At 43.8% G+C, this 12676-nt stretch overlaps 1 protein-coding gene across 4 annotated transcripts in view; it reads left to right on the top strand.

Annotated features, from left to right (window-relative positions):
* ODAD2 (outer dynein arm docking complex subunit 2) overlaps nucleotides 1-12676 on the top strand; it is a 367969-nt gene that overhangs the window by 263667 nt on the left and 91626 nt on the right. For all 4 annotated transcript variants that reach the window (XM_063922013.1, XM_063922015.1, XM_063922014.1 and 1 more), the window contains exons 14-16: nucleotides 539-649; nucleotides 8870-9024; nucleotides 11729-11971. In XM_063922013.1, the coding sequence (XP_063778083.1) occupies nucleotides 539-649; nucleotides 8870-9024; nucleotides 11729-11971 (509 nt within the window). The remainder of the gene's footprint in view (nucleotides 1-538; nucleotides 650-8869; nucleotides 9025-11728; nucleotides 11972-12676) is intronic.

Raw genomic sequence — 12676 nt, 5'->3', positions numbered from 1 at the left:
CCCCTGTCACCGGGCAACGTCGCGCACTGCGCCCACTGCACATGCACATTCCGCACCCGTTCGCACCGTAGCGAAAAACAGCTGCGTGCGAATGGGTCGGAATGACACCCAGGGTCATAAGTCATACACACAAAAAAAAGTTTTTTGTTTTTCTGTGTTTTTTTACAACTTTTGCCTCATTTACTATCCATGTCACAAACTATTACCCTTTAGTAAATTTGTGGCGAGTGAAGCAATTTTTGTGTCGGACTTTTGACCCTGTCGGTCTTTTGACTGTCTGACTTTAGACCCTGTCTGACTTTTGACACCTTGACACCGTTTGACTTTTGACTGTCGACCGTATAGTGTCTAACTAATGTCTATGAGCTATACCACACCCTAGAAAAATACAGACAAAACCAGAATGATAAAGCAATGCATTTAGTAAGGGTTTCAGGAGGTCATGTCCATGTCAATAAAAGCCATCTGAAGTTGGAAAATCCCTTTAAAATCTGTGCATATGTTATTTTATGTATTTGTGTGCATTTATATTTTTCAGCCCAGTTATAGACTTGCTATTAAGACAGAAAAGATGATTGAGGATCTTGTGAAAAATCTGAACAGTGAAAATCAAGAGCTGCAGATGCATTGTGCTAGTGCTATATTTAAGGTAAATGCTAGTTTACATTGTGTAAATATCATTTTATAATGTATAGTCTCTATTCCTTATCAAGAATAAGTAGCAAGGTTTCCAGTTCCAAACCATGCTTATACGTATATGACTGGGAAATAGTGTTTTCACCAAACCACGTGCTAAAAGCCAACACTGTTGGTGAGGGCCAGTGAGTGGGTATACTGTATGGATAAAATAGATTGTGCGGCCTAATACACATGATCAAATCCTGATTTCCTGGTGTTAGAATTTAGTAGTAATAAATTATTTCAGTGTTTGCTAGCCATGACTTACATTCAGTCATCTGAAAAAAAAAGAAACAGGATTAATGAATCCGTGTCTGTGTCTTATGCTAATGCTGCAGCCTATTTTCTTAATACTGTGATACCCACTTGCACTGTATTGCGATGGTGCATTTCCGTCTTGGTGCGTCTTTAGACACACTATCGATGCACCATCGAAACATGCACCAGCCCTATTGAAGGTGCAGTTTGTCTATCCGATTAGGGCAGTCCTGTGGCAGGTGCAGTTTCTCCATCCGATTATGGCAGCCCTGTGGCAGGTGCAGTTTCTCTATCCGATTATGGCAGCCCTATGGCAGGTGCAGTTTCTCCATCCGATTATGGCAGCCCTGTGGCAGGTGCAGTTTCTCCATCCAAATATGGCAGCCCTATGGCAGGTGCAGTTTCTCCATCTGAGTATGGCGGCACTGTGGCAGGTGCAGTTCTCCATCTGAGTATGGCAGCTCTATGGCAGGTGCAGTTTCTTCATCTGTGCATGGCAGCCCTATGGCAGGTGCAGTTTCTCCATCTGAGTATGGCGGCACTGTGGCAGGTGCAGTTCTCCATCTGAGTATGGCAGCTCTATGGCAGGTGCAGTTTCTTCATCTGTGCATGGCAGCCCTATGGCAGGTGCAGTTTCTCCATCTGAGTATGGTAGCCCTATGGCAGGTGCAGTTTCTCCATCCAAGTATAGCACTGTGGCAGGTGCAGTTTCTCCATCAAGTATGGCAGCACTGTGGCAGATGCAGTCTCTCCATCTGAGTGTGGTTCAGTCTATGTGGGCACAGTCGCTAACAGTAACACACCCGTGACACGCCCCACAACAATATAGCCACCCCGCTGTTTTTCTCCTAGGAACGCCCAATGAAAGCCACAGACTCTGTGTCCAAATCTATTGTGCATCTCTGTCACAATTGAGGGCTGAGGCTGACTTAGGGAAGCCTGAGTTGTAGGGGCTGGTGTGAAGGTGAATCGTGGAGGTGAGATTAGGTTCCTAGAAATACAGGATGTTTAGAACACCATGAACCCGAAGGCGTGACCACAACAGCGGAGTAAAATATAACAAGCAGTTTATTGAACACATAGTATGAATCTTGGCAATGAGATATCTTCAACAGTGAGTGCAGAATGAAAATGCAGTACAGTTCTTGGGGATGCAACTAGTATTTGAAACTGTGCCTATGCAGAACAAGATAACAAAGTCCTTGCCAAAATCCTGAGTTGGAAAGTCCGTGGCCACAGCTAACCGCTGTAATGAGGAACGAGCAAGTACTGCCCAGTAGGTGGTAGACAGGAGACTGGGATAGGCACTGATACACTGAAGTTGAAGAAATGTAAATAGGATTGCCAGAGACTACCGGACGGAATCGGTGTGAGGGAAGATGTGCTGAACTCACCACTGGAGCAACAGTTCGATGGTGAGCATCGATGGATACTGTGATCCGATGTTGTGTGGAATGATATGCAGGGCGATATATGAATACTGCTGGAGATGACGTGAAGCACCGCTGTAGGTAGATGGTAACACCAATCACTGCTGGAAGCTGAAAGCAATGTAAGTGACACGCTGGAATCTGGAAGCCAGTGACACTTTACCACAGAAGCTAGTAAGCGATGCTGTAGATAATAGAAGCAATAACGATACCAGGACACCGCTGGAAGCTGAAGGCAGAATAGGACCAACGCTGAAAGCCGATGTCAGGACCGCAGAAGAAAGCCAGGAAGCAGAGCTGGAACGCTGCAGGAGTCAGGCTGCACTGCAGGATGGTAATTGGTGCCGGTCTCTTGGAGAAGCTGAATCACAGGAGCTGGAATACCTGGAAAGTCAAGCTGAGAATTCACCAAACAGGAGAGACATGTATACAGGATTGACACCCAAAGCACTGACGATTATCCAGCCCTGGAACAGGATATTTATACCAGCTGGTGAGCAGGGATTGGCTGGATAATTACACAGAGTCCAGACTGCAGCGGATAGGCTGAAAACAACATGTGATGAAAACAAACATGGCTGCGCCAATGTTTGAAACTGGAGGGAAAGTCTGTTTGTATTTTACATGTGAGAATCAGCAGTAATGGCAGCGGAGGCCGTAGAGGGCAGGAGATGCCATACTTTAAACAGATGGATGTTTAATATAATGTTGCCATGTCAGCGCTGCTGCGATCACAGAGGAGAACCTTGAGACACAGATATGCAGCGCACTGCCCGCAGACAGCGCAGGTGGAACCCAGGTCTGGAACGCCGGGCCAGTCTCAGAAGGCACTTAGCAGGTAAATAATGGGGGCTAATAACCCGGATCGTGATAATCTCCATGCGGTAACAATTGGGACGCATGCGCTGTGTGACTCTGATGCATGCACAAAAGTAAAAACATCTGCTGTTTGCATAAATGCCTCTCTGTGTCAGGCCCTTACTGCTTTGTCAGTCATAGTTTGTTTTTGTTTTCAATGTTGCTTTATTTAAAGCATTTTGGGCCTGATTCTGAGGTGGGCGCAGTGCCGATGTTTGCACAGTTCAGTAATTTGCTACTGCTACAAAATCTAGAAAGACCCTACTGTTCATGGGATACCCTAAGTGTACGATCCCTGGCATTAGGAACGGTAAAGCAAAATCTTGGCATTTCTGGGTGGTGTCTGGGAGGTGGCCTGAAGTGAAAGCAAAAAAAAGGCAATGTAATGGGCATGCCATTGTGGGAGTGTCATGGGCACATCATGGGAGTGTCATGGGTGTATCAATGCCAGAGGCTGTGTTCTCCGATGCAGTACCACAGCCACAGAGGCCATGCTTAGTTGAAGTTGGGAAGAAGTGTAGATGGTGAGAGCGATGACGCACCTATGGTGGAGTACTTACAACCACAGACAGATTTACACCTTCCGTGTCCTTTAAAAGTGGGAGCCCCAGGGCATACACATTCCATCGCACACAAGTACACAAGAGGAGGGCTGGAACTAGCATTGTATATTACCCTACCGGAACGCAATAGCGAATGCAACTGTGTATACCTCTGAATCAGGCCCATTATGTTTAGCGCCCCACACACCACCACCTATCACCATCCTGAGGTGGCTATTGTGCTAAGAAGATTGTTCCATTGCAGTGCTTCTTAAATAGGCTACAATCGGAGACCCATTAATTGTAGACCCCAGTGTTGGCTATCGCTGGCAATACTCAACAATAACTCCTGCGAGCAGTGTCCTTTAATTAAAAAAATAATAATAATCTATAGCGTTTTCAAAGCTCTCATAAAGAGACATGTGCATTAGAATAGTTAATGTTATTTAAGACAATCGGATATTTAAATCTAATAATTTTTTCCTATCATTGGAGTATATTGCCCTAAAATATATAAAATTGCATTAAAAAACTACTTGCTTTCTCCACATTGCCACATGAGTGTCTGAAGAAAGGGCAATGTTTAAATACATTAAGAAGTATCTTTTTGTATATTTTGTATATTATGTATTGTTACGGATTTAGAATTTCTTTAGACTTAACTATGACATTATCTCATTACTAGTAGTTTGGACCCGTCATTCACCGGATCACAAACAGAGTTTTTCCCCTCTCTTTTCTAACACCTTTTCGTATTCCTTCCCAGTGCCCCACTATTCTTCCCTTCTCTTTTTATTGTGCAGAGGGAGTTGTTTCTCTCTCTCTCTCTCTCTCTCTCTCTCTCTCTCTCTCTCTCTCTCTCGTTCCCTCTCAGGATCCCTCCTTTCTGTTCTGGCACCGTGTCCCCTTTCTGCTCTCTTACCTGGGACTCCTCCTCTCTGCTCTATTACCTTGTCCCCACTCCTTTCTGCTGGAACCACTCCTCTCTGCACTGCTATCTTCTCACATCTTCTTCCTCTTCTGAAACCCCTCCTTTCTGCCTGCCACCTTGTCTCCTCTATTCTCTCTCCAGGGACCCTTCGTATCTGCCCTGTCGCCTTGTTCTCTCTCCTCCCTCTTTCTACCCCCCTCTCTACATTTGCACCTTATCCCCTATCTCTCCTGTCACCCCTCCTCTCTGCTCATTCACCTTGTCCCATCTCCTCTCTTTACCCCTTCTCTCTGCTTGTTCCCCTGTCCCCTTTCTGCTTTCTTACTTGGGATCCATCCTCTCTGCCCTATCACCTTGTTTCCACTCCTCTCTGCCCTTCCATCTTGTCACCTCTTCTTCCTCTCCTACCTGCCACGTTGTCCCCTCTATTCTCTCTCTTGGGACCCTACCTATCTGCCCTGACAATTTGTACCCTCTTTCTTCTGAGACCCCTCTCGGCTCTGTCACCTTGTCCCCACTCCTCTCTACTGTACCCCTCCTTTCTGACTTGGCACCTTTTCCCCTCTCTCCTCTCTCTTCTAGGACCACACCCCTTTGCCTTGGCACCTTATCCTTTCTCTCCTGAGACCCCTTCTCTCTGCTTTGGCACTTTGTCCCCTTTCCTTTCTCCAGGGCTGGCCCTGGGCATAGACGACCTAGGCACTTGCATCTACTAACACCATTTCAGAAACGTCTCCCACGACTCTTTTTCCTTCTTTCCCTATTTTTTCAGATGCAGTTTTTATTATTCTCTCTCTCTCTCTCCTGGGATCTCTCCTTTTTGACCTACCATCTTGGCTCCTCTTCTCTCTCTCTTCTGGGATCTCTCCACTCTGCCTGCCACCGTGTCCCCTCTTCTCTCTATACTGCGACCCCACCTGTCTGCCCTGGCTTCATGTCCCGTCTTTCTCTCTCTCTCTCTCCTGGGACCTCTCATCTCTGGTCTGTCACCTTGTTCCCTCTCTTCTCTCTATCCTGGGACTCCTTCTCTCTGCCTTGACACCTTATCCCCTCTGCTCTCTCTCCTGGGATCACTGCTCTATGCCCTGGCCTGGGACCCTTCCTCTCTGCCTTGCCATCTTGTCACCTCTTTTCTCTATCCTGGTACCCCTCCTGTCTGCTTTGGTACCTTATTCCCTCTTTCATCTGGGACCACTCCTGTCTGCCCTGGCAGCTAGTCCCCTCTTTTTCTTTCTCTTTCTCTCCTGGGACCACTCCTCTCTGCTCTAGCACCTTATTCCCTCTCCTATCTTTCTCCTGGGTCCACTCCTCTCTGCCTTGCCACATTGTCCCATTTCCCTTCTCCAGGGCCGGCCCTGGGCACTTGCATCTTCCAAGCCATTCCATATCCTTCCACTGTTTCCCACTATTCTTTTCTTCTCTTCCTATTGTGCAGCAGGAATTGTTGGACTTTTTATTCTCTCTCTTTCTCTCTCTTGGACCTCCTTCTCCCTGCTCTTTTACCCCGTGCCCTCTCCTCTTTCTCTCCTTGGACCCTTCATGTCCACTCTCTCTCTCTCTCTCTCTCTCTCTCTCTCTCTTTTTCTCTCTTGCTTGCTCTATCTTTCTCCTAGGACCTGTCGTCTCTCCCTAGCCCTCCTTCTTTCCCTTGCACTCATTGTGGACTATGAGGTGTGTGTGTGTGGGGGGGGGGGGGGGGGGGAGTGAACTGTAATCTCTGATTAAAGTTCTTGTGAAATGTCAAGGTGAAGAAGTATATAATCATCAGTGCACACAGAAGAAGTCAGGATGTTCACTTCCTTCCCAAACCCGTTACGGAGATCAACAGAGGCAACTGGAGAGTTATGATGTTCTGTGACTACAGTGGTTTGTGTTGACTGACTGTGAACTGCTTTTGCATAGGAAGCACCGTCCTGACCACTGTGTTTGAGTGCTTTGCAGAATTTCTGCGCAGGAGATGGTCTCTTGAAGAAGAGGAACGCTGTGGCCGACCTGTGGCCGCCATCACCAAGGACAATGTTGGTGCCATGCAGGCTATAGTTGAGTTGGACACCAGTTAAAGAAGGTGATCGGCATCTCATTGGGATCAGTCCACTTAATACTCCTTGAAAAGCTTGGCCTTAGCAAGGTGGCTCGAGATCAGAGGACAGCTCGGGTAACTTGGTGCTGCAACATGTTGGTTTTCACGCAAACTCTGTCTGGGTGATCATAAGTGGCAATGAATCCCGAGACCAAACAACAGTCGGCCCAGTGGACCCCAGTTGGAGGTGTGCCGCCACACAAGTTCCGACGTAAGTGCAGCATGGCCATGCAGATTTGTGGACAAGACTGGTAATTTAGCTACCATACCACTTGCCTGCTGCAAGTGCTGGAAGACATTTTCAGACGCAGTCCGAGAACTCATGGTCATGGTGCCTTCTCCATCACAACAATGCACTTGCCCAGAAGTCTATGCAAGTGATGGATTTTCTGGCCCATGAACACATCCAGGAGCTTTGTCATCTGTGTACAGTCTAGACCTGGCTTCCTGCGACTTCTTTGTGTTCCCACAAATCAAGTGCCATAGGCGTGGGATTCATATTGAGTCACTGGATGCTGCAGTGGAGACCTTCATCCAGCAGATATACCTGCTTCAACATACTGGTGCTTTGACATACTGGCCCAGCTGCTTCAATATGTGGTTTGAGTGCATGCAAATGTTCATAGACTCATCAGGAAAATACTTTGAAAAAAAAGTTCACTTTGTAAATAAATACTTTTTGTGCATCTGGAAAGTTATTGCAGACCCCTAGTATTATACAGATGTGTCCTCATACACCACGCGGCACAACAAAAGTATATTTGTGTGCAACTGAGTGTGCGAACTTAGCGTGAATAAAACCACAGGCGCTGCATTGTAGTTCTTCGTATACAGTTTTAGACTCAGTCGCACACAGATACATACACGTGTCGCATATGAAATTGATCAATGTAGTCTCTTGAATTTGTTTTGTCGCAAGTTTGTGCGAAAAAGACACTCGGCACAAGTCAAGTCGCACAGGACCTGACACACCGAGAAGAACTGCAGCAACAGTATAAATATGAGGACACATCTGTCAGTGAGGCATTTGTAATATTACATATCTTTATAATGCTTCATACAAATCAATAGGAAGTTTGCTAAAAGTGAAAAAAAAAATAAGATTGCCTGTGCTGGACCGGTCTCCTCACAGTACTCCTCACAGTGACAGAGAAGGTGCTTGGTTATCATGTCTTTGCGTATGACATCATCACCAAACAGAAATATTTTACTGTCTATTTCTTTATGGTTTTTTGAACTTTAAAAACAATAGGTTCCCCGATTTCAGATCCCAAACCCATATATTTATATATGCATATTATAATGAAATTGTATATCATACTTTAGAACATTTGACCAAAATTACAAAGAGGACCAAAGCAGTGAATACTAGACAGCGAAAAAGAGTGTGGTTTTATTTTTCTTAGCAGTTCTGGTCCAAACCAAAATGTTTGTTAACGGATTTTTTTTTTCTTCAACTCATTTGGCATGTCCTTTTTTCATTTTGTCCTTTTTAAATGACTCCCATAATAATGTCCGCACATTATGTTTTTATTTGACTTTGCAACTTACATATGTTGTGGTTTAAGTGACGACAAAAGTTTCACTCTTTTCTTTATTCCAAGACACCAGGCGGTTCAGCATACTCCCGTGTTTGTCTGGCTTTTTGTATTTATTTTATTGCTTTGCTTCATAGTACTTACCATTCGTACTGCCTGGGTATTGTTTATGACATCAGGTTTTATGATTAAGTCTGCTGCCAGCATTCTTTTCTGTTTAAGTCATCCACTTTGTCTTTATAACTAGACAAAAAAAATATAATTCAAGTGGCAGCAGTGTTTTTTTGTAATTGATGTCATATTAAATGTCCAAGTATTATGAAATGGATAACATGCACAGAGATATATTGGCAGTACTACAGCAGCCACATGCAAACCATAATCACCAATTCCCACCTCATAAGGCAATTCGTATTACCCAAGCCTGCAAATCTTATTACTTAGGCAGTTGATTGGCAAACACAAAACGATAATGTTTTTTCCTGGAAAATGTATGTTGTTGTTGTGCGGTATGGGGAATGTTTTTCACATTGTTCTGTGTTTGTTACGTATAGTGTGCAGAGGATGAAGAGACCCGCAACCTAATTAGACAGTATGGAGGACTACAACCACTAGCTATGCTGCTTAACAAGTTTGACAATAAGGAACTACTAGCAGCGGTGACCGGGGCCATCTGGAAGTGTTCCATCAGCCGAGATAATGTGACAAAGTACGACTAACATTTTGATTTTGTCTATTTTCTAATGTCATTGATGTGTGTTTCGCATTATCTAAAACCCAGACAGTGATAATGTTCAATTTAAAAGCTGTTTTTGGGCTGTTACTGGCCAGCTGGTTGAGTTGAAAGAAGGTCATAAGCAATGTGAGGGATTTCTTTTCAAACGAAGAGGACAAGATCAATGAATAATGAAAGTAGCAGGAAACTTAAATGAGTTCTTTGGCTTAGGTAACAAGTGCCGAGACGGCAAATATCAGATTGACACAATAAGCAACCTTCAGGAGCAGTTATATATATCAAAATGTCTCCGAGGGGATAAGTTAAAGATCAGTCTCCGTGATAAGCAGCTGCTGGCTAAGGAGCGAAGACAACAAATATCTCCACATATCATCAAATCTGCCCATAACTTACTGCTATCCTACACATTAGCCCAGGCAAATTCTTCATCTGCTGTACAATTTAGTCCAGATGTCATTTAATTGGCCTGCTGCTGATGTATGGTGTGGTATATTACAGATAAAAACCTAATCCATTCTTAGACAAATCAGTTTACACCCTAAAGATTTACAGAATTGTTCCTCCGTTATTTTATGGTTCTTCCTTCTGGGTGTTGGAAGAATATACGTGCATAGGAGCCTTTTCCCTGAACACCTCATAATAGAGTGTTTTATGTCTGAGGCACACGGAGGTTAGTGAGCTAGTAGACATCTTCAGGGCCTGTCAGCAGGTTCACTGGAAACAAAGTATTATTCTTACTGCAAATGAGCCCCAGTGTCAACTGCGTCGGTATTCTGACTGCCGGGATCCCGACCGCTGGGATCCTATCCGGATCCCATTTCACATATCACAAATTAGTACATTAAGAACTGATTCAAAATTTCGGATGCATAGGACAAATGCTGGAGATGCCATATAAGGGCAGGGCATATATTATGAATAATGTCACAAATCCACTTAATATAGAAAAATGCACCTGAGCATTTTAAGGGTGACTTCAGCTCCCAATGTCCTGATGCTGACACTTAACATTTTACTGTTACTCTGTGACCGTCAAAAGCTGTCACTTTGCCTCATCACAGACCCAGTCATTGAATGATTGGTAGAGTAGATCTGCCTGTGTGTGGGGCCAGCTATAAGTGTGTGGGAGATAATGACCAGAAATAGTGTTGGTCCTCTGATTTTCAGACACTCAGGAAGTCAGTGATGACCTGAACCATCACCCTGCAAGACTCACTGTTAATGTCCCCTCTTAATAATTTAGTATAATATAGATAGATAGATAGATAGATAGATTGTAAACATATAGGGGACAATGTAATAGGGTGTGAGAATCAGAAAGTGAGAGATTTTAGTCAAACTCTCCATTTTTTTTTTAAAGTGGCAATCATTTCCATGGTAAAACCAGACTGATTTTGCCATGTAAATGATTGCCACTTTAAAAAAAAAACAAAACAGGAGAATTTGACCAAATCTCTCACTTTCTGATTCTCACACCCTATTACATTTCCCCCATAGTATCACATCCACCTACACCGTTGTCACATATGATGTTCTAAGGGATATTTTAATGTTACAGAGGGGCTTTTAGGCAAATTCTTTAATGTCCATTTATTAACTAATCTTACCAATGAACCACCTGCATTTTATCCAAGAATTAGTATTCCTTGTAAATCAGCTCTGTATTAGACATATGTATCACTGTAAATCATTAAGACACATGTCAGACATCCAAAAATTTGGACAATCATTATCACACATGATGTGAAAAAAATCATTAATCCGTAATAGGGGCACATCATTTAGACAGTTTGAAATATTTTTGTGGCAACTGTATCTGGAAAACACACCATGTTGCATTGCAAGGGGAGCTAATAAATGTATATTTTGCATGCAGGGTAAATACTGGCTGCTTTTGCCCACAAATGCCCAGACAGCTTTAGTTTTACACTGCATTTTAGATTTGAGTTTGGACACATCCCACTCAAAACTAAAGATGGGTACACACTAGGACAACATGTCGATGTACCGAAGGTCGCGCGAACAGAGAGGCGACTCATGTACGTATACACACTTGCTGATCGGACGCTCGATATGTCATCCTGATGTCAGAGCTCGGCAGGCCTGCCCAGCTGTGTCAGCGGTCCCTGCAGCAAATATACAGGTAGATACATCAGACATTGGCTGTGCTGCATAGCCAACTTGATATGTCTGTGAACCCACCCGCCAACCCGCTCGTGATATATCTGCCATTGAGCGGACGATATATTGTTCAGTGTGTACCTGGCATAATCTCCCCCACCTGCAGTACAGCATGGTTTGCCCAAGTGCACATAGTACTTGCTTTGTTTTTAGTTTTTATTCTTTGCTCCCATCTCAGAATCAGGCCAATGTGAGAAAGCACTGAGGTTTTAGTGTGGTCATATATTGGATCTGATTTAGAAGGACATGCTAGAAATTTCTAAACATACTGTGTGCTTAATAGCAATATTACTTAAATTTCTTATTGGTTGGAGTATTATTCATATTGGGAAGATCAAGAGCATTCTGATAGCTCATTTTTCACTGACAGATATGCCGTTGACTGAATGTGAATCTAATTACAGCACACTTTCACTATACAATTGCTGCAGATGATATAGAAGAACAAATATCATTTCTATTCAGTCACTAAATTAGACTTGCCTCATGTTTAAAGGTTTCAGGAATACAAGGTTATAGAAACCCTGGTTACGTTGCTGACCGGCCAGCCAGAGGAAGTCCTTATTAATGTTGTTGGAGCACTGGGAGAATGTGGCCAGGAACCCGTGAATCGGGCCATCATCCGTAAATGCGGGGGGATAAATCCTTTGGTCAACTTACTGACTGGCACTAACCAAGCATTACTGGTGAATGTTACCAATGCTGTAGGAGCCTGTGCATCTGAACCAGATAATATGGCGTAAGTTTAAAAGTTCCATATAGCTATTAAGAAAATCCCTTTGAAATGTTCTAATTGGAATTGATAATAGTTTTATTGTATCACAATGTTTTATTGTTGGTAGTACAATAACTACGTGCACGTTCATTGGGGGTAATTCTGAGTTGATCGCAGCAGGAACTTTGTTAGCAGTTGGGCAAAACCATGTGCACTGCAGGGGGGGCAGATATAACATGTGCAGAGAGAGTTAGATTTGGGTGGGGTGTGTTCAAACTGAAATCTAAATTGCAGTGTAAAAATAAAGCAGCCAGTATTTACCCTGCACAGAAACAAAATAACCCACCCAAATCTAACTCTCTCTACACATGTTATATCTGCCCCCCCTGCAGTGAACATGGTTTTGCCCAATTGATAACAAGCTTGCTGCTGCGATCAACTCAGAATTTACCCCCAATGATTGTTATTAAGGGAAGCGCACAGTTTTTCTGGAAACATAAGTAAGTTACTCAAAATGGCCTATTACTGTATGTTCCGCATACTTTTTACTTTGCTACTTCCCTTCCCTGTTTACTTATCATACTTAAGAAATAAAGGGGGTGATTCCGACATGATCGTAGCTGTGCTAAATTTAGCACAGCTACAATCAGGAACACAGACATGCGGGGGGACGCCCAGCACAGGGCTAGCCCGTCCCGCATGTCAGTCCCTGCCCCGTTGCAGAAGTGC

This window comes from Pseudophryne corroboree, chromosome 5 (assembly GCF_028390025.1).
Source record: "Pseudophryne corroboree isolate aPseCor3 chromosome 5, aPseCor3.hap2, whole genome shotgun sequence".
In the NCBI taxonomy this organism is placed as follows: domain Eukaryota; kingdom Metazoa; phylum Chordata; class Amphibia; order Anura; family Myobatrachidae; genus Pseudophryne; species Pseudophryne corroboree.
The sequence above is the reverse complement of the archived record's forward strand: the minus strand, read 5'-3'. Positions and strand labels throughout refer to the sequence as shown.